Genomic DNA, 22,098 nt, shown 5'->3' on the forward strand with positions numbered 1-22,098 from the left:
GCAAAAACATCGTTAAATTGCATTTGAAAGAGGTCAAAATGGGATATTTTCGTTGAAATATGCTGCCTGAAACTTTTCGCGATTACAATACTTCCTTTTTACTTCGTACAAGGAAGTAAAAAGCGGTAAATGGTAGATTATCCCAATCCGAATTTCATTAAAGAGTCTTGAGGGGAAATTTTTATAATGATTTTCGAATCCAGCTAATTCCATATCGCGTTTCGTCGAAACAGTTGAAACAGACAATTGAAACTGTATAGGAAACTCTTTTTGAATATTAATTGAAAAAAAACTTAGTCATAAACTTTAGTCTCAATTCTCTGTTCCATTTCCCTACGCGTCCGCTTGGAAAAAAAACACATTAAGGTGTAAGAAAAAACTATACATAATGGCTTGGTTATGCCAATGTAGAAAATAAAATAAATAGCGATTTGCTATTAGTCAAAATTACAAGATTTTAAGGGAGGATCTACTAGCTTATAGAGTTAAAACTTTGTGAACGTAGCTAAATAAATTAAATTAAAAAAATTAAAATTAAAATAAAAAGCGAAAAAGACTAAAAAAATATATTGAAAGGGTCTTGCTATGACCAAAAATCAATAGAAGGGAAAGAAAAAAAAAATTTTTAAATAGACCTGGAAATCAATTTGACAAATTATTAAAACTAAAAAATGTAAATTAAAAGATTATCTACTGAGGTATGTAATGTGCAGTGTTAAAGCCATATTTTATTAATTACATTAATAGTGAATCCGTTGGCAGTCATTTTATATATTATATATTAAATGTCTTTTACATTTAAACTATATCATTTAGACATGTCATTAAAAAGCAAAGTAAATATTTAAATTATTGAGAAATTCACAAAAGTTTAAAATAATTTTAAAAACTAAATTTAGAAAATCTTCTGGGTAATATTTACTTTGATACATATATTTCAGCAACTGGAAGATTAAGATGTGTTCTAGATGTTCAAAGTACAAAATGCTATGAACTTCTACAACCTTGATTTGAGTTAAAGAGAATCTTTGCTTGAGTTTAAATTGTAGCACCTCTAACGAAAATAAGTACTCACCAGTTTCACTAGAACAGAAATAACTGGGATTTCTGTAAAGCTTGTCATTTCTGTAAAGTCTTAGCCAACTCAGTTTTTGAAATTCTCTAGAGTCGATTCAGCTCTAATTCACTACACAAGGAAAGAATTCATTCTATTCAGCTTTAGGGCAGTATCGCCAGTGCTTTTTAAAGCCTGTTCTTAGACTTCGTATTCGCTGAACAAAAAATTTTGATCATACTGAAAAAGTCTTCTCTCATTCGGCACTTTAATAACTGCAAAACGAATTTATTGATCATAACATACTGACTCTGCATAAGCTTATATGGCATAAATCAAATTTAAAATATTTGATTCTTGTTTAGTTGTTGCCAGGAATGGAGATAAAAATTATAAAGAAATGATTGCTTAATAATAGCAAACGATCGTATGTTTATTCTGGAAGTTACTTAAGTTTTAGCCTATGTTGCATTTCTGTTAATGAGCTCTAATTAATTTGCTTTTATCAGCACTAAACATATTCTATGGAATGAGATAAGTTTTTCCAAAAAAGATTTCTAGTAAATTTGATGCAGTTAAATTTTTTTAGTATTTTCAGCTTGCATTTATTTTCAACAGTATACCATTACATTGCTTTAGTGAGCTCCATAAGCGTTTTCAATTTTATCAAAATTTTAATAAGTAATTAACGATTTTCTTACATTCAAAGTTTTATGTCTTAATGTTCAGTTTACTTATTTATGAATTATATAACATATTTTAACTGATTTAACTTCGCATTTAATATTTTTGAGAGACTATATTATTTCATTATTAAGACGATTTAAATTTGATGCTATGACGAAGATGACATTTTCAAAATAATAAAAGCTATTTTTGCAAACGTATAAAATAAACTAACTTACAATATACATTTAAATTTCATTTGCTTATAAATATACATTAAACTTTTACAGTTATGATTTTGAACACATAATACTCTTCAGTGTAGTAATTGCCTTATTTTAATTTATTCTAGAGGCAATTTACTTACGAAAGTCATATTACATTAAATTAAAACTTATAAACAGCAATACTTTCAAGTCATTCGTATTATTTTTCTCTTGATTGTTTATTATCTGACTATAAACCATAATAATGAATATATAAATTTACCAAATTATATGTATATATTTGCTTAAAGCATTCTTTATTTTTGATAATCGTTCGTTCGCTTTTTAAATTCCGAAATCTTTGTCACCATGAATGGTGCAAATATTTGTGGAGACAAACTTTTTTTTAGTCCAAAGGGGGCAATTTACCCAAAAGGACTATTAATTTCGTTTTGGCATTTTGCGTTGGTTCACTATAAATGTGGGCTCACTTTTCAAATTGTTGCCATCAAATATTATCGCCCTGTGTTATATTTAAAGAAATTAAATAGTGAAGAATCTTCATAAATCTATGGATGTTTCTCACATTGGGATAAAACAATGGTACTTAGAGCCATCCAGTTTTGAATAACGCAATCTTCTACCGAATATGGTCATCTGGAAGCCCAAAACTGGAATTTTAAATTTGTTTTATTATCGATTTCATATTTTGTAACACTTTAACGAATTTTTGGTTAACAAACTTAACGATTCAAAAGCGAGCAATAGCAACACTGTATGGGGGGGGGATTATCTCCAGTGCACGAAATTGTGTATCGGAAATTCTGAAGTTTTGCTCATTTTTAAAATTATTTTGCAATATTGCTGGTGAATTTAATTTTATGGTTTAAGTGCAAAGAACATGCTATTTAATAAATAAATGTAACACACGAAACGTCCCTTTGGGGGTAATGAAATATCCGAAAACTTTCAGATTTTTTATTTTTATTTGTATTTTTTTAATTTTTATTTATTTATTTTTGAATCGGGAGCAGTCTTACTTGAACTTATGTTAGAATTATCTAAAGCCTAGTATTTCCGTTTTCTATTTACGTGTTTCGTTACGTTGCTAAGTCAATTAACATTTGCCTTAATAATATTTCCTCTAGAAGATAACATGTAGTTCAAAATATAAATAAGAAGTACTGAAATACGATTGCTTACCTGTTTGTTGAAAAATCATGTTATCCTAGATCCATGTAGCAGTTAATCATCATCAAATATTAGTGGAACTAACACTTTCAGAAAACTACCGCTTAATATTTAACTTAGTCTTCTTTAATTGAAAAATACTTTTTAATTTCTAATATCGATTTTTTTTTTTTTTTTTTTTTCTGTGCTAGTCTTGCAGCATCGTTAATAAAAATCAGCAAACATTTACTTGCATGAGATTTAAAGTATGCTTGTTTTAAGCGGGTAATAAACAGTTCAACTTTTATCGAACTTCCATTCTGCCGAAGAGATCGCGAACTTTCAGCAGCCGTAAAGTGCAATAGTTTCTAACGGTTTGACATGATGCTGTGATACCATTAAATCTGATCCCGTATGTACCTCAGTACTGACAGGGGGGTTAGATATTGATAAATAGAAAGTAAAAAAATAAAACATCTGCTGCTATGGAACGGAAAAGCGTACCCTTTGTTGAGTTAGAGAAGAGTATGGTTAACCTGAGATAGGAGGGGAAATAAAAAAAAAAAACCCGTTGTTAAGGGCGCGTGGCCGGCCCCATTGCCCCCCGAGTGCGATACCGGCTGCTTCTCTCATTGGCCAGCTGGCGCGTGGCTGCCGGTGACAGACGGCGCGTGCGATCAGCAGTGACGTCATCGCACAGGACCACCTGATTACTTTGGGATGCCCGTATCGTGTTGATACCGGGCTTTTCAGAGTAAATTTAGACAGATGCAGTTGTTAGATGTATTAAGAGAGACTTTTTGCTAGCTTTTTGAAATTTATCACCCTTCTGGCGACTTTATCTAAGACTTATCTACAAAATTAATACGATATTTTGCGCTTTGTACAGAAATAAATGCATGAGATTTTTCCTTTCACTAAATCCCAAAAGACTTTCTTTTTCTTGAAATACAGGTACTAGAAAAATTCTACCAAACGGCTGCATCGCAATATAAAGCAAATAGAACTTTTAAAGAAAACTCAAAAAGGTGTTGAGGGAGATGGAGAAAGAAATTTCATAGGAAGTGACGCAAACCTGTTTAGAATGAGAAAATATTGCAAACAAAATTTCTGCATCTGAGATCTACCAACGCAAGAAAATAGTGACAATGTTATATCTATGCGAGTCTAATCAGTTTAATTATTGTATTAACATCTTTATGCTCGAACAGATAGACGTACCTAACACTGATAGTTTCCTCATACGTTCTACTACAACAGTACAGTTCATTATGTAGTAAGAGTGAGAATTTCGAAATCTTCGAGCAATTTTTTCATTCAAATCTTGCAGATCTTAACCTAAAAAACCTATTTTAACTCAAAATTTTGAAAAGACACGTTTCTTTGACTTCTGATAGAAACATTCAATAAGGGGGCAGGAGAGAAAGAGAAAGATTTTTTTACTATTTCAATCAATTTTGATCATCATTATCACTTCGGGATAGCCCAGAGAACATTAGTATTTTCTGAAGAGAATTTAGTCTGCCATGCACATAATTCCTGAATTCCTGAATTATTACGATATTCTGCCCATGTGTTCATGTACTTTAATTCCTAAAACCAGTTTCTTCATACTTTAAAAAAAAAAAAAAAAAAAAAAAAAAAATCCGTTGTTTTGATTTAAAAGGATTCTAAAACAATATATATCTATCTATATTACCGGCGCTGGTAATCTATATAATACCTAGGCATTTTATAGAACGCTTGGTGTTTTTAGGCAAAGTATGAAATATGCAAATTATTATATATTTTACTTAGACATTGTGTACAAAATCTCGGCATTCTATAGACAATAGCTATTTAGGAAAAATGTGACAAATCGTCAAATGATAAGGTTATTATTTAAAAGACACGCATTCCTCGAAAATACAAATATTGTTTTGAAAAAATAATAAAAAAGTGCCATTAAAAACTTTTATACAAACTACAAAGAAAAATGAAAGCTGTACAAAAGAAAATTTATGTCTATCTTATCAAAGAAAACAAAATTTTCATATAAAAAATAAGAAATTAAAATTAACTTACCGTATTCGCCGGCGTATAAGACGCACCCCCTTTTTTATACACATTTTTGAAGGACAAAACTTTGTTACTGATTATTATAATGAATTTACAGTATTTTAAATATAAAGTAATACAAATGCAAAGTAATACTTTCTGCAAATATCCAATCGATCTGGGAAAGAACACCTTTAAATCTTCTTCAAAACCCAGACACTCATCTCCAGAGTTAAATGAAGAGTCATTTGAAACCTCTTCTAAATCAGCATCTGAGTCCTCATACAATAAATTGTTCTCTGTAACATCCAGTGCATCACACTTCTTAAATAATTTAACCACTGTCTCTGTTTTCACAGCATCCCATGAAACTTTGATCTATTCACAAACTTGGGAAATGCTAAGCCTCTTCCTTCTATTCTTCTACGTCTAAAATGCAGTATAGACGTAGAAGACGCACCCCGTTTTTCAGATCTATTTTCAAAGAAAAAAAGTGCGTCTTATACACCGACAAATACGGTACTTGTTTCAACATGGTAGGGTTGAATGGCATTTCGTTACTTTCTTCACGTAAAGACATTACATATTTTATCACTTTATACATTCGTGTGACGAATCCTTGACAGCTTTCCTCTGGATTGAGCAACTGCAACTGGCCGGAGAGCATTATCGTGGTCGTGAATATCTTCAGTTCTGGGGAGCAAGTTCTTAAGGCATGTAGGGAACTGTAATTTCGCATATACGTGTTTCTTTTAAAATTCCCTCCGAAGTTTCACGTCAGTAGAAACAAATCTCTGTCACGCTTATTACAACTGCCAATATACAGAGTGAATCACCTCATTTTCTGACGACATTAGAAATAGGAACTCGCACGGTACATAGGATGGGAAATATACAATACAACCAAATAAGAGTATGAAATTGTTTTTTACGGACTCGTTTTCCTTCTTTTGGTTGCTTCATACTTTGCCGATTTGTTCTATTGAATGCCTTGGAAATGCTGAAATGTTCTATGAAATGCTGAATTATTTCATACATTTTGGCATTCAGTAAAATGTCTAGGTATTCTATAGAATTCCGGCTTTCGCAGATAACTGGTAACATACATGCACACACACACGCACATATATTTATATATATATATATATATATTTAAAACTGATAAAATATGTTATATATAAAGCCAATAGTTTAAAAATTTCAAATTTATTAAAGTCGCGCAATACGCTGAAAAATTAACTTAATAATTAATTGAATCAAAACTGGTGATTAAGAGTCAAGATTATGTTTTTTATTTGATTTTTTTTTTCTAATTCTGATATGTATTTTTTCTGTTAGACCGCTAACCATCAATTTTGGTTTCATTAACATAGCTAGTTTAATACCCAAACACCTACATACGTATACATAAATAAAAAAAGAAACATAATAACAGGCTAAAACTAAAAGCAAATTTTTTACTCGTCCTGCGCTATAGTTAATGAAAATTAAGATACTAATTTAGTGTCTATAAGCCATTTAAGATTATTTTAGTGTCTTAAGACACTGAAATTCATAAAAAACCGAAAACTTGAATCTCAAATGTACCAGGATTTTTCCTACCCGCCTTCGAAACACTTGGTAAAACACGTAAAACATAACATTATGCTAAATTGACTACTCAAAAAACACAAAACTTTACACTATGCAATTAATTGATTATACAAAGCACGCAAGGGATCTATCTGCCTGAGAGGATGAATGCTTATGTGGAGGATTTTTGAAAGGAGCTGGCTCGTATCCACGTCACTCCAAAACTCCCATGTAGTGAGCTCATTCGGCCGAATTTTAGTTCGAGTCGAACTAGCTGTTTTCGTCAACTTTGCCGCTCGCCCCCCCTGGAGTTTTTTTTTTTTTTTTTAAGTTGATTATGGCATAGTACACTATGGCTATCTGCTACGGGGAAGATAACTTCGTGGATGACGTTCTAAGTGAAACTGGCTCGTATAACACTTTACACATAGGCAAAACTATGAAAACGCCCATGTAGCTAGGCCGTTGGCTGGAATCAAACCCAGGTTTGAATTATCAGTATTCAGTGACTTTACTTCTCGCTCGCTGATAGGCCATTCTCTTAACATAAGAAAATGGTTCTTTATAATCTGGTACAAAAATTATATTCAATTAAATTTCTATTTGATTCAGAAATGTGATTTTATCATCGCTTAAAATGGTGGGACTGATAACAATAAAAGATTAAATATTTTGATTAGAAAATCTGTCGTTGTTTGCAATTGCAAGATAATAAAAATAATCCAACGATTTTTGACAAATTGCCGATATTTGGCAAAACTCTGAAAAATTTTCATTTCAAAAGATTATTTTTCGACTTACCTTATAGAGCAAAGCTCAAATTTCCGCAATGATTTGTTTAATCCTTAAGCAAGTAGTATTTGGGAGAGAAAAAAATTAAACAATAAAAATCTCTGTGTCATATTTTGAAAACATTCTTCTAGAATATTGAATTGTAATCGGAAATATGTGGGCAGTTTTAAGAAATTTATTTTAATGGAATGAAACCAAAAATTAATTTGAAAATTTAACCCAAATATTAAATAAAGAGCTAAGAGCTAAATTAAGGGTCAAATAAAGAGACCAAATTAAATAATGGTATAAGGAAACAAAATGATACAAGGAATTTTTTTTTTTTTTTAACTTACTTGTACGAAGTAAGGAAGTATAGAAATTTGATTTTCAGATTTCAAAGAAAATCTCCATTTTGACAATTCCCGAATCCATTTAGACTATTTTTTATATGACATCTGTAAGGGCAGAATAAAGGATTATTCCAAAACGGATTGTAAAATGGATTCAAAATAAATTTTTTTCGTGACATTTGTACGTACGTATGTATTTAGCATAACTCAAAAATGATTAGCCGTAGAACGTTGAAATTCTGTACATGGAACTGTTACAACATCTAGTTGTTTATCTCTCTTTTTGCTTCCTTGTACGAAGTAAAGGAAGTATTGTAATCACAAAAAAATCCGGGTACCATATTTCAAAGATATTATAATTTAACGATGTTTTTGCGTGACATCTGTACGTAAGCACAGAATAAAGGACTCTTTTCCCCCCAAAAAATTACGGATTCTGAAGAGATTTTTTCGTGGCGTCTGTCGGCCGCACCAAGAGTAAATAAATATATGTATGCATATACCCACTCTATTACTCGGCTCCGTGAGCTCAGTTTTTTATTCTTATATATTGGTAACTTGTGCCGTTTTTTGCTTTAAAAATGTTTGGATTATATTGTTCTTATCTTCCGATTAAGGTTTTTATGCCTATAATTATCCTGCATGCAATATTTGTAGAATTATTAACAATTTAAGAGTTGTTTAAGTGCGGCTAAACCTAATTTTTGTTTACTTTAGCAGCCATATTTATTTACATTTGAAACTTAACAGAATAGTGGATTTGTTGCCAATCTAGAGAAACTAAGCTTCACAACAACAAAGATAACGTCTTCTTTTATTATCGCGAATTAACTCATGCTTAATCCATTCTGGAATTAACAATTAAGTTATTAAATTATCCCATATTTTGAATCAGAATAGCATCCAAAACAAATTAAGTCAGTTTCTACGCCTTGAGTGTCTTTTTGTGTATTGAGACCAAAAGTAAACTTTCACTTTTGTGCGGGGAAAAATCTGTCTTCTTTGACCGCTGGCCAAATTGCTTGTTTTTGCGCAGAAACTCTACATTTAATAGCAAAAGGTTTTTTTTTTTTTTTTTTCTTTTTCTTTTTTTTTTTTTTTACATTGTTTTACATTGTTTGTATTTATGTTTTATATTCTTCTATATTTTTCAATCTAAATAAAAATATTTTGAGGTTTAATGTGTTTTAGCCTTGTTGCGAAGTAAGAACTAAATTAATTGAATGACAAATATATCTCTTATAAAATTCGAGGAAATAATTTTAAATGAAATGCAGGAAAAAATGCGAATAATTTAATATTACGTACAAAGAAGTCACGTGGTGCATACATCAGATTTAATTCTACTAACTTTAACAAAGGTGATAATATACTAAATAATCCATTAGTAAATAAATTATTATTTTATTATTTTGCAGCTTTTGCGCAAGTATTAGGCAATTTATTAAGATATTTAAGTTAATTCAATTTTGATATAGATATATTACCTGGCCTTTATTTTTGCAATCTTTCGTCGTAGACATATACTTCCAATTACAGAAGTATTTCAAATGACGAAAATATTTGCGTTTTGGCAATGTCAAATTTTAAAAAGGAAAACAATAATTTTGGACAAATAATGAAGTCTAACTTTCAATGTGGTCTTCCAGTTCCTATACTTACATTTGGGAACGTTTTATACCCATTATTTTAAGATGAAAACAGAAGAAGTTTGACACCCGTACGATAAAACTAAGCGGGGTACTTAATATCAAAATTTGCAGTTTTTTATGTTATTTCCGACGTGCAATCAAGGACTGGTTAATTAAGTTAGAATAATTCGAGGAAATAAATTTAAATGAAATATAGCAAACAATGTGTATAATTTAGTAAGCCGTAAAGAAAGTCAAGTGGGCGTCCATATCAGATTTTTATATTTAGCAGAAATTCCGTTCTTTTATGATTCAAAAGAACAAAATGATGTTAACAGAAATAAATCCCATTTGTTTTAAATTTTCATTTTATGTTAAGAGTATAAAAATAATTAAATAAGTAAAATAAATAGAATTAAAATTAAAAATTCGAAAGTTTGTAACCAAAAGTAATTCACTAACAAAATGTTAGAAGCTAATTCTAAATCATTCGAATTCGTAAATTCTGTGTTAAATACATCATAGTTTGAACCTTTCAAAATCTTTGAATTTAGTTCAATATTCAAATGGTTGTGTATAAAGTATCGTATTTGCGATTAACGTGAATATGAATAATAACATTTGGTATCGATAGCATGGAAATAACCAAGCAATGTTTTTTTTCATTACATATGCCGCACAATCTCTCTTTTACACCTAAATATTTTTTTTCGTCCTTAATGTGAATATAAAACAAATTCTAATAATAATTTCTTCTCTGTTTCGCTGCAAATGGAACAAGTACCGCTATTAATAGGCCTACCCCATGTCTTGCTTTAACCAGGACTGCCCGGTGTGATGATGCTGTCGCTGCGTTCCGGTCAGTTTATCTATCATTTTGTCCTGGTTATTGGTTAAACTCCTAAAAGTGCCGAATATGCTAGAAATAAAAGTAATGCAGCCTCTGGTAAAACCCCGATCTGGCATTTAAATTGTTGTTGTATTTATGATTTGTGTTACAGCAATTCCAATTATTTAATAAATAATTAAGCTGTCATGATTAAGAAAAGTTCAAAAGCGAGTACAACTGATATCGTCAGGGAAACTAGAAAATTAGGCTAAAAACTAGAAGATTGAGGAAAGGCGGAATAATATATTTATGCCTCGAGAAGGAGATGGGACCTTTTTAGAATACTAGAATAGAATGCAACTATTAATAGCAGTACAATTCTACAAAAGTTTACATTATTTTATAGCAGATGCCTTTCTTGCATTGAGTTATCGGAGAACATTCTTGGCGGAGCAGTATCTTTACTTCCTTGTACGAAGTAAATAAAATATTACAATGCGAAAAATTTCGGGTATCACATTTCAACGAAACTATCCATTTTCACCGGTCTCGAATTCATTTACATGTGGTTTTTGCGTGACAGCTGTATAGAATAAAGCACATTTTTCCCAAAATAGACTGAAAAACAGATTTAAAATGGATTCAAAAGAGTTTATTTATGATGTCTGTACATACGTATGCATGTATCTCGCATATTTCAGAAACGAGTAGCCTTAGAACGTTGAAATTTCGTATATGCGACTGCTATAATATGTAGTTGTGCAGCTCCTGTTTTGGTTGCAATCGGCGGCACCAAAAGTATATATATATATACCCAACTCTGTTACCCTCTGGGCTTTTTTTAATATATATTGGTAAATTGGGCATTTTTTGCTTTAAAAGTGGTTGAGTTTTGTTGTTCTTATGTTCCGGTTATGGTTTTTATGCCTTTAATTAATCTGCATGCAGTAGCTGTAGAATTATCAATAATTTAAAAGTTGGTTAAGTGCCACTAAGCCTAACGAAACCGTCATTTGTTTACCTTTGGAAATTCTTAGTAGAATAGTGAATTAAGTCAGTTTCACAGTTTTCACACCTTCAGTGTCTTTTTGCCAAGCGGGACCAAAAGTAAATTTTCAGTTTTGTGCACCGAAAATCTTCCTTCTTGTACGCTGACCGAATTGCTAGTTTTTGCGTAGAAACTCTAATTTTAACTGTAAAAATTTTTGTAACTCTTTTAACTGTATTTGGTATTTTATATTTTTCTACATTTTACAATTTTTAATGAAGATGTTTTGAGTTTTATGTATTTTTGCCTTGGCGAGAAGTGAGAACTGAATTAATGCAATGAGAAATGCAACTATGATGAAATCTGAGGAAATAAGTTTAAATGAAATGCACCAAAAATGTGTATAATTTAATAGGCCGTATAAAGAATAAGTCATGTTGGTGACCATATCAGATTTTTTATTTAGATAAACAACAGTGATTTAACATAGTCTGAAACTGAAGCTTTAGGTGAAAATATTAATGAAACTTAAAACTTTTCGCAAATATACATAATAATATCATGCATCAACTTTTGATGAAATAATGATCTCAAAGGCTTTTTTTGTCAGCTTATTATGAAATTTGTAAATATAATATTTGTGAAGAAAATTGGATAAAATTTTCCGTCATTTCAAAGGAAAAAATATTTCATTGCCTAATCTTGCTGAAATAGCATAATACATTTTCAGCATGCGAAGTACATCGGCACCAGTCGACAGATTATTCTCAACAATGTATATCATATGGTCTGAAGAAAGAGACAGAACTGCTGAATCAACCGTAAAAAGCTTTACTAATCCAGAATTAACATTGAAATTAACATTGAAATAAATTGTAGAGAATTTCTGAAGAACCGTTTTGGCAAAGATAAAGATAAAGACTAATAGCTCCTTACTAATAATATAGTATGTTTAGTTGAGTTATTAAAAGTTTCTTTAACCTTCTTTTTTTTTTTTTTTTTTTTTTTTTTTTTTTTTTTTTTTTTTTTTTTGTCAACACCTTTTTTTATTTAGCCTTTTAACTCATAGATGCTTATCCTATAGTATGTTTTATTTTCTGTTGTAAGTATTTTTTCAAAATTATCTAGATGTGAGCAAAAATATTATAATAAGCCTAGCTACCGAGGGCCTTGTGCCTCGAAATAAACCAAGAAGGCATGAAATTCTATTCCTAGAACGAAGATTAAATTTGTGTCAACTGAGTTACTGGCGAAAATATTCAAGTTAGGAACACAATTTATTGCTTTTTAAAACTTATTTATTCTTATTTTTATTACATATAATTAAAGGAATTTGGAGTACTCCAATGACACGAAAGTATTCCTGCGCATCCTTTATTTATAACAGTGTTAAGCAAATTCTGCTTTGGCGATCACGGTTTCAGCATCTGTCCTTTCGGCGCGTTACAACCCTAAGGCCCCGCATCTTTATACACACGTCGGACTGCATGCATCCGTCGATCCCGCATCCCCGTTTCCGTTTCGTTTTTTCCAGCCTGCGGGAAGGAAGCGGCGACCTCATCGAATGGCTTCTTCGAGGGCACAGCGGATGATGCAAAAAGAGGCAGCTTAGGCCATTCATTGTTGCCGATCGAATGTTGCTGTCAACGGCTTGCTTTCGGGAGGTCCTTGAAGGGAACAAAAAAAAAAAAAAAAAAAAATTCTAGTCGATTACAATAGGTAGACGCGTGATATAGAACTAGCTGATCGTTCCGTTACCAGACTTCAAGCCGATTCTGAATGCACCATAAAGCGATTTCATTTTTGAAAGAAGTGTTTTGAATCTAGTGGAGCAACAATGGCAAAAGCACGCGAAGGTTGAGAGTTGAAAGTTTTTTTTTTTTTTTTTTTTTTTTTTTTCTGTGGTGGCTACTGTAGTTGCTCTGTGGAACTACTCAAGGAGAATTTTCAATTTATTTTGCATTCAGACTACTATATTTTTGTCAGTTTTAATCGTTTAGATGCGAATTCAGTTAAGTTTTAAAATTTTAGTTTTTAAATTAATTTAGTTATCATTATTTTTAACATTTTATTGCCAGCTAGTTGAAATCAAACTACTTTCAATGAAAATAATTTAATACCATTTTCCACACATTCGCATTTAGAAAGATTTATATTTAACTAACACTTATTCTTTCACTAATGGATTCACAGATATTGCTAATTTATAAATTCTGATTTCTTAAAAAGTCGGTGAGTTATTGCTTTTGTTTTCAATGAACTCGTTAAATTTTTCAATATCTGATGTCTACACAGCAATAAATTTTAAAGCTGTCTAAACTGCCCAGAAAAGTATGCTTACGATAAAGAAATAAACAGTAATACATTATTCTCTCCTTGAACATCATTTATTTAAAAAATTAATTCCAGTCAAATAGAAATTGAAATAAATGAGTACTACGCAAAATAGTTAAAAAAAGGGGTAAAAAACTATTTACTTAAATTACTTTTTACAAAAATCTCCTGTTCGAAAAATCAATAGCTTTTAAGTCGTCTACGAAGATATAAAAGAAAATGTAAAATTTGAAACAGAACGCAGTATGTTTTGTTTAAAGTACTGAATATTTTGCTCTTACAGATGTCCTTTGAAAATCTTTACAAAAATTTTGGACCATTATAACATATTAAGTTACTCTACCATTCATTTATTTTCAGCGTCGTTTGGTACGTGTTGTCAGTACCCAAAACATAAGATCCTTAATATATCATTTTAATAATATTTATATTTTTTTAAGGGAACAATTCAAAACCCTAAATTCACTTCTTACTAATTTAAATTGCTATTTAATTTTTAGCAATGTATTAAACGTGTGTAACTTAAAAATACATTTAAGTTATAATATACCCAACTGATAATTTTAATGAAAGAAGTCAATTATCATTTATGCAACATTACTGTATTTAATAAAAAATTGTTTATACCGTGCTATTGTGTATCTCGGCGCAGAATGATAAGATATTTTTTTAAAAGTTGAAGATCATATTAAATCTAAAATGTTTGATACCATCCACTAAGCAACATTTTAGAAAATATTTTTTGAAATATGAAGTACAGTATTAAAAGTTTCTGAACTGTGAATATACAACAGATCATCCGCAGTTCCACTATGAAAAATTTACATAAGTGATGAAGATGCAGTTCTGAAAAAAGTATGTAAACTGTCCCGTATTGGTAATATTCATTATGTTTCAAATATATGAGCTAATATAAACTGGTTAGTTTTAATCAACCATGGTTCTGATTCAAGAAATGAATTAAATAAGAAGAATTTTGAATTATATTTTAATTAAGGCCCTTTTAGCATGTAATATCTTTTAGTGAAAATATCTGAAAATTAAAGTTCAGTAAACTGATTCTAAGACAAATAACGTAATTTAATAATTTAAATAACTTAGTAAAAGTTACGAATTTTAAATGTCATAAAATTTCGAGTTTTAGATATTTTAATAACAATAGTTTGAAATTATATTCTAAACTAGTATTTTTGTAATGATAAAGGTATATTTTATTAACATGCATATGAAAATTTAATATATGTAACTATCTTCAACAATATTATATCATGTCTTCAAAAATTTTAACTAATGATACCTCAGACGATTTTGTTCACATAAAATGATCATTTTAAAATTAATTCATCAGTTCTTATCTTTCTGCATAAAATATCATAATCCAAAGTCCTCGATTATTTGAACCGTTTTAGATATATTTACTCGTACAATGTTTTTGAAAAACCTTGCACATAATTTTCTTGATCTACACTATGTCACATAAAACATCTTTTAACAAACCAGCATTATACAAAATCAAAGTAATGCGATATCTATATCAAAATAAAAATAAACTATTTTGTTTTCCCTAATATTAAATGATTGACTAAAAACTGAAACCAAGGGTGTTTGGGATCATTTCTGTGTCACTTGGCAACTTTTATAATCAGTTTTGAGCTTATCTGGCGACTTTACTTCAGTTTTAAAAATTTATTCTATAATATTTTGATTATATTTACCGAATTGTGAATCACAATAAGCGATGAATTTACCATGTTTTCGATTACAAACAATAACTCGGTAATTTGAGCAATTCGATAACAATATCCGAATACTAACATAAATTGCGATCACATTAAGCAGCGTCTACAGTATATAGAAATTAAAAATAGGATTAAGTTTGTAGAGACATTAGGTATTTTGTAAGCAAGAGAGATGAAAACTACCTTATAAGTTCCTTAGAATACCTTATAAGTTCTGAAAAGATATTAATAAGTGTATATTTGTCACTGCATTTTTATATAAGTATGAGGAATATCTTTATTAAAAATATAGTCGTTGATCAGGAGTTTTATATATTTAATTAATATTAAATGATATACAGTATTCCTTTCCTTTAGCTCCTACTATGCAAACATTAAGCAGTTATTAAAGTCTATTTCAGGCATTCATTTGCGAATTCAGCAACTTCGCTTATTTTTCTGATCTTTTTTCTGTATAGTCACCACTGCTGTCTTATTATAATTTAAGGCTTATGGTAAGATGTGGTTATTTATGTACAGTTTGATACTACTATTAAGAGGTGTTTTTTTTTTTTTTTTTTTTTTTTTTTTTTTTACTTACTTTGGCCAAATATATTTCAAGACTGCCAGCCCAAAAGAATGAAATTATTAAAACTACTGACATTTCTTTGAAAAATTCCATAATACATGCCTTAAAAATTTCAAACAACGGTATCAATGAAAAATATACATATCAGAAATTTTAATTGTATTTAGAATGAAACGTCTGTTTCATTCTAAATATATTACATATTAAATGCATACTGTGTGCACATTCAATATATAGTCTATACATAATCAGTACTGAATTTGGATCATACTTGTGTTCAGGGGAAAATTAAGCCAGTTGAAGGCCCTTAACGGTAAAAAATTTAGGTCCCTACGAAAGTGTGTATGTATCTACTTTCTTGAAATGCAATTAGTGCTGAAGAGTAACAAGTGATTAAGCACTCATAATTGCTTGGTATTATTAATTTTTAAGCAAAACTTTGACTAAATACTTTTATTTCTAGATATTCTTCTATTGTTTCTCTGGTTATCAAAATTCAAATACGTAAAAATTAAAATTATGTAAAAAATTAAATATGTTTCTCTGGTTATCAAAATTAAAATACATATTATTATACATCTTATATATTATTAAAATTATGCATTATTACATATTATTATTCATATTATATGTTATTAAAATTATGCAAAAAATTAAATATTCTATATAATAATAGAAAGAAAAGCAAAACATCAGACTTTTAAAACAGATTATGTGTCATGACGTGATGACCACGCATGCGCAGTTTAGCCGAACGGCCTGCAACGCCTCTCTCTCATGAGACTTACTAGAGAAGAGTATTTAGTAGGTAGTAACGAAGTAACGAAGGAAACGTGCTGTACACTGATGTGCAAAAATTAAGGACGAAGTCGAAAAATTAGCATATCAGCTGAACGAAAAGGCAGAGCGGACAGAAAGACCAATCAGGAGATTAAGTAAGGTGATGTACGGTAGCACATGCGCAGATATGCAGGTAGACGTAATGGGGAAGTGTCTGAGTAGTATAAAGCATGTTGTCGGTGTAAGATCAGTATTTCTGGCAAAGAGATTACACGCCGTATAGCAGTTAAAATCACACCGAGTTGCTGCCTCAGCGAGAAATGGCGAATAATCAATCTGTTAGACGACATCTGGATGCTTTTACCCGAGGTCGAATCATTGGGAAGTTGGAGAAAGGCCGCAGTGTGACAAGTGTGGCTGCAGAGTTCGGAATTGCTCACAGCATCGTTTCACGACTTTGGAGACAATTTCAAACTACAGGAACAGCTATTCGGGGGTTTAGTAGTGGTCGTTCACGAGGAACCACACCCGCAGATGACCGGTATATTGCCTTACAGGCCAGAAGAAACAGGCGGCAGACAGCGGGAGAAATCGCTAGACACACGACACAGGCGACTGGACGACCGATATCGCGTTTTACCGTGGTCAGAAGACTGCACGGTGGTGGTCTGTTTGCACGACGCCCTGTACGGTGTGTACCTGTAATGCCTGCCCATCGGAAAAGGCGTTCTCTGTGGTGCCGGGAACACCGGAATTGGAGAGACAATGAATGGGGACGATTACTCTTTACAGATGAGAGCAGATTCAGTCTGAGTAGCGATTCTCATCGCATACTCATCTGGAGAACAACGCAAAAGAAAAAGGCAAACAACATTAGATGCTTTTGTCACAAAAAGGCAGAACACTGAAAACGCGGAAGGCTAACTAAATATGACTGAGAATTTTATTTGTTTTTTTTTTAAGAATATTCGTTTTGTTATTTATATTTTGTTTTTATTTTTGCATGAAATAATAATGTGGTATTAATTTGGGCTTTAAGAAATAAATGTTTGGTTTTATTTTTATTAAAAAAACATACTTTTTAAATTTAATACCTAACCAATTTCCTAGCCATCTTCCCCTAACCCCAATATATGCATGTAAAGATAGCCTCGTTTAGCGCTGTTTCGCATTACGCTCTACTTTGATGGAACGTATCCCCCGCGTTAAGCGGGGTCTTACTGTAGTTACTTTCTTTTCCGAATTTGAAGCATAGATGTCAGATAAGGCTTCTTTTATATGATTTCAACCAATAATTAATGCCAGTACGGCATCTTCTCTTACTGACCATCTAGAATAGGATTTTATTTAAACCATTTTTCGCAATTTCACATTTCACACATTTAACTACTTTCACATTTTTTCAGTTTTCTGCTCAAAATTTGTCAACGATGAGAAATAATATGCATAAAGAAAAAAGTAAATTACTTTTTCTATAGAAATAAAATATTGAATTACACATTTAAAACTTATATACATATCAGAAACATATAGAATGTAAAATTAAGGAAGCGCCAAATATATTTGCACAAAGAGACTTCAGATTGTTATTATTCGTGTTCTAAGTTCAGGAAGTTTTGATATATTGTTCAAAATCAGTTGTCTACTTAGTACTAATAGAATAATAGCAGAATTTTAGTCTCTGTTTCAAAATAATAGAATAGAATTTTAATGGTTGAAAGGTTAATACTAATATGTTACTTTAATAATAATAATAATAAACCATTAGATTAGATTGCACATAGTAGTAGTGTTATTTTATTAGGTAATCAAAGGGATTTTACAGCAAGAGGCCGCGATTAAATTAATCGGAATGTAAATTAAAACCATGCTTCTTAAAACGAAATTGTGCTTCATAAAATGCTGATACTTTTACAAATGCAAAGTGCTAACACTTATATACTTTTTTTGTGCTGATAAGTTTACGAAAATTGCCTGACTAAAGCCCAATAGCTGAACACTTGAAAAGTGCCGGAAACTTTACGCCGCAGCATCACCTGGAAAGATTTTTGGCTTGGTATACTTTGGACAAAATCCTATAGTTCTCAGGGTATAAGACGCACTGTGATATTTCACTTTAGAATTTACAAAAACACTTGAGTCAGATAGAAAAGAATCAAAATACGTTTTTCAGTTATAACACTTTATACAGCAAGAACAGAACTGTTATGTTAAAAAATTAGCAAATATATCAGCGTTTATTCATCGTAGAATACCAGAAATTCTTCATTACTGCTGTTAAAATACGAAGTTATTTTCACTTAGGTAGTTACTGTCACCGGATTTGTCACTTTCCTCACACACAATGTCATCTTCACTAGCGCATTGTTAATTCCACTGAAAAAGACTTAATAATGATAGTCTCACTTTTAACTTTCTGCCAGGACTTTTTCAGCCACTCACAAGTACTAGAAACTGACGGCCGTTTCATTCTTCCCGTGTGTGACGTCATGAATTATCGCCTCATTCCATTTTATCCCTTCTTCAGGCATATATCCCTTGAGCGGTTTATTCACTAAAACGTCCTTAGGCTGTAGCTGAGAAGTCAATCCACCAAGAATCACAGCAAGAGGTGTCTTCAGTTGACTCCATTATAAGAACCTTAAACTGATCGCACACTCATAAAGATGATTTCTTTATAAGTGTCCACCTACATGCCTGTACCACAAGTGCTATAAACAGAGCTTCATACACTCTCCATCCATCCTTTAGAATGAACACGAATATACATTCCATGTAGAACTGTATATTTAGGCAGCGTTTTTCGTTTAAATATTAACAAAGAAGGAAGTTTTAAACTGTCAGCACAACAGGAGAGAACAGCAGTATAGCGGATTTGCTTATTACCAGAAGTCGTCATCATTACTGTCTTAATACCTTTAACGTCCACTGTTCTGATAACACGTCAAACATCAAAGGTACTTCACCCATGTTTCCTGTTTGTCATCTCCAAACGCATCTTCTTTCTCAAGTTTATGACGTATGTGTGGAATTCTTCATCTTTCTTTCGTATTCAAGTGGCAGTTTTTGAGCTGTTGTAGTTCTGGGACGCATGCATACACAGACATTTCTCTTCAGGAATCGCACCACGATGGTGTCCGAGAAAAATCGACAATAGGCATAGCTATTGCTAATTTTCTCGCTTCAATTAAAATCTTTTTTGTTGAAAAAGAAAATTTCATTCTTCCTATGACTTATTATCTATTTCTTAACATTTTCCTCGAACTCTAGCTATTGAGGAGCGTCTGAATATATTTTATTCGTTATAAAATATGTTCATACGCTCCATATTTTATTCCAAGTTTTTTATTTCTATCTACATTCACTAAATCCATCTTCTACTTTCTCCATTCCTGTATTATCTTCTTAGATTCTGGTAGGCCGAAACGCTTTTCAGTTGCTCTGAAGCCTAATTTACAACTTTAAGTTAAATTTGCAATACTGGACGACAATCTTCTTGCTTTAGATCCCATGAGGGTACTCTAATTTTAACTTTTTATGCTACACTTATTTTTTTTCCGTGTAAAAACAGGTGTAAACACTAAAGCTAAAGGAACGTATTATACATTGAATATCAGTCTCATACTATTTAAGTTTTACTTCTTGTAGACTCCGAGTTTAAAGCAAGATATTCTGATTCCTATGAACACAATTATACAGACGTTTTTATTTTGTACTAGTAAAAATTGACCAACCAGAGCCTTTTATTTTCGAAGCGCCAAACACGATGCAAACAAACAAATGTGAGTTGTGTAGACATGCAGCTCCATTGAATTGTTGCTTGCATTTTAAAAGTTAATAATAAAGAAAGAATACTACAGTTTTCAAATGTAAATTGGTTTGAAGTGAGTGACAGACGGGAAAGGGAGAAAAAGTTAGACGGCTTTGAAAACAAAATTATTTCCTTATGAGACTGATTGCTGTGGATTGTAATACGTCTTGTTATTAGTGCGACGTATTTTTGAGCGACAAGTAATGCTATTTATTTTTATTAATTTGCATTTAATGTGCACATTGCTAAAACAGAGCTTTGTATAATTTTATCCATTTTATAAAAATGATGCATCTGAAAGCAGTTCTGCATTGCCCCTAAATAAGTGCTACGAAAGTTATTTTCCAAGCTGCTTTCAGCATCGTGGCCCACGAACTAACATGTGAGATGAAACTAAACTACATTATGTTGCATAGTATGCATAAGCATACTCTATCTTATTTATACGAATGATTTATTTGGGAAATGTTTTAGGAAATATTAAAATTCACTTACATTCTACTGGCTTAAAACAGTGTTAGTATCGACATTTTTAATTAGGGCAATCATTTTCTATGCCTGATTGCGGGAAAAAATATTGAATAGTATTTTTCTAGACGAATCAGCTTGCGTCTTAGAAGACGAATTTGTACCCTCAGCCCATAAAACGCAGTCTGATTTTAGGACACATTTTAGAGTTAAAAAAAGTGCGTCTTATGGGAAATACGGTACCTTTCTGAAAGACTCGAGTGAACGGCCATTAGGCAGTTGCATGTTTACTTCAATATATTTAAACATAAAAAATAAATTCAGCTAATAAACAGCAGTTGAATTGAGCTGACAACAAATAAACTGATATGAGAATAGAGAATGTTTTCATATGAGATCTAACTACTTCAATGCGATAGTTCACCTTTGCATCTTATAACTAGTTTTCGAAAATCGGCGGTACAACCTTACAGAAAAAATTCTTCTTCAATTGAACGTAGTTCATCAGATCAGCTTACCAAGCTGGCGATCAGATATATCCATCAGATGAGCTTATCAAGCTCACCTGTAATTTTCAAACTGATTTTACCTCCTCATTTGAGGGTATATCAAATTTTTGCGTGCACTGTGTTCAAGATATCCTCGAAATAAAACATTTGAATATGCGGGTACTAGAAAAATGCGTACTTACCTCTTTTTCTACTGGAAGTCAGAGTGGAAGTCGTTGCTAAAGTTGCTTCGTTCATGTCGAATTCAACTGAGGTAGTACGAATTGTTTCGTTGAAAACAAATCACAAGCTGTTGGATATCTGGGACAGAATGTCCCGAAATCCCCATCGATATGTTCGCCTGTCCATGCCTGATATGATGTCATCTGATTCGTGTACCTTCTTCATACAATCGGCGACTCTGAAGCTAAGTTTAAAAATATATATAAATATTAGTGTAATGTAATGTAATATAAGAGTGTGCTGTAACTCTCCTGGCCGATAGTAATCGGCCTCATGGTTACCGCAGCACACCCGACACAAAAATACAGCTAAAAGATTAAAACACAGATTAAAACAGAAATACAGTCAAAACCATCAAACCAAAATTCCTAGTATTATTCTATTGCCATT

The 22,098-nt window shown here is 31.4% G+C and overlaps 1 protein-coding gene across 3 annotated transcripts in view; it reads right to left on the minus strand.

Moving 5' to 3' along the window:
- The window catches only part of SP555 (SPRY domain-containing SOCS box protein SP555), a 67,349-nt gene that overhangs the window by 41,376 nt on the left and 3,875 nt on the right, over positions 1–22,098 (minus strand). Inside the window, exon 2 of one of the 3 annotated variants that reach the window (XM_035360932.2) lies at positions 21,669–21,892. In XM_035360932.2, the coding sequence (XP_035216823.1) occupies positions 21,669–21,723 (55 nt within the window). In that variant the 5' untranslated portion in view covers positions 21,724–21,892. Of the gene's footprint in view, positions 1–1,075; positions 1,353–3,129; positions 3,696–21,668; positions 21,893–22,098 lie in introns of those variants that run through there. The other 2 variants (XM_035360934.2, XM_035360935.2) reach the window with 2 other exon arrangements.

Source organism: Stegodyphus dumicola, chromosome 10 (genome assembly GCF_044657685.1).
Source record: "Stegodyphus dumicola isolate Sdum_Otavi_A_Nest chromosome 10, ASM4465768v1".
Lineage (NCBI taxonomy): Eukaryota > Metazoa > Arthropoda > Arachnida > Araneae > Eresidae > Stegodyphus > Stegodyphus dumicola.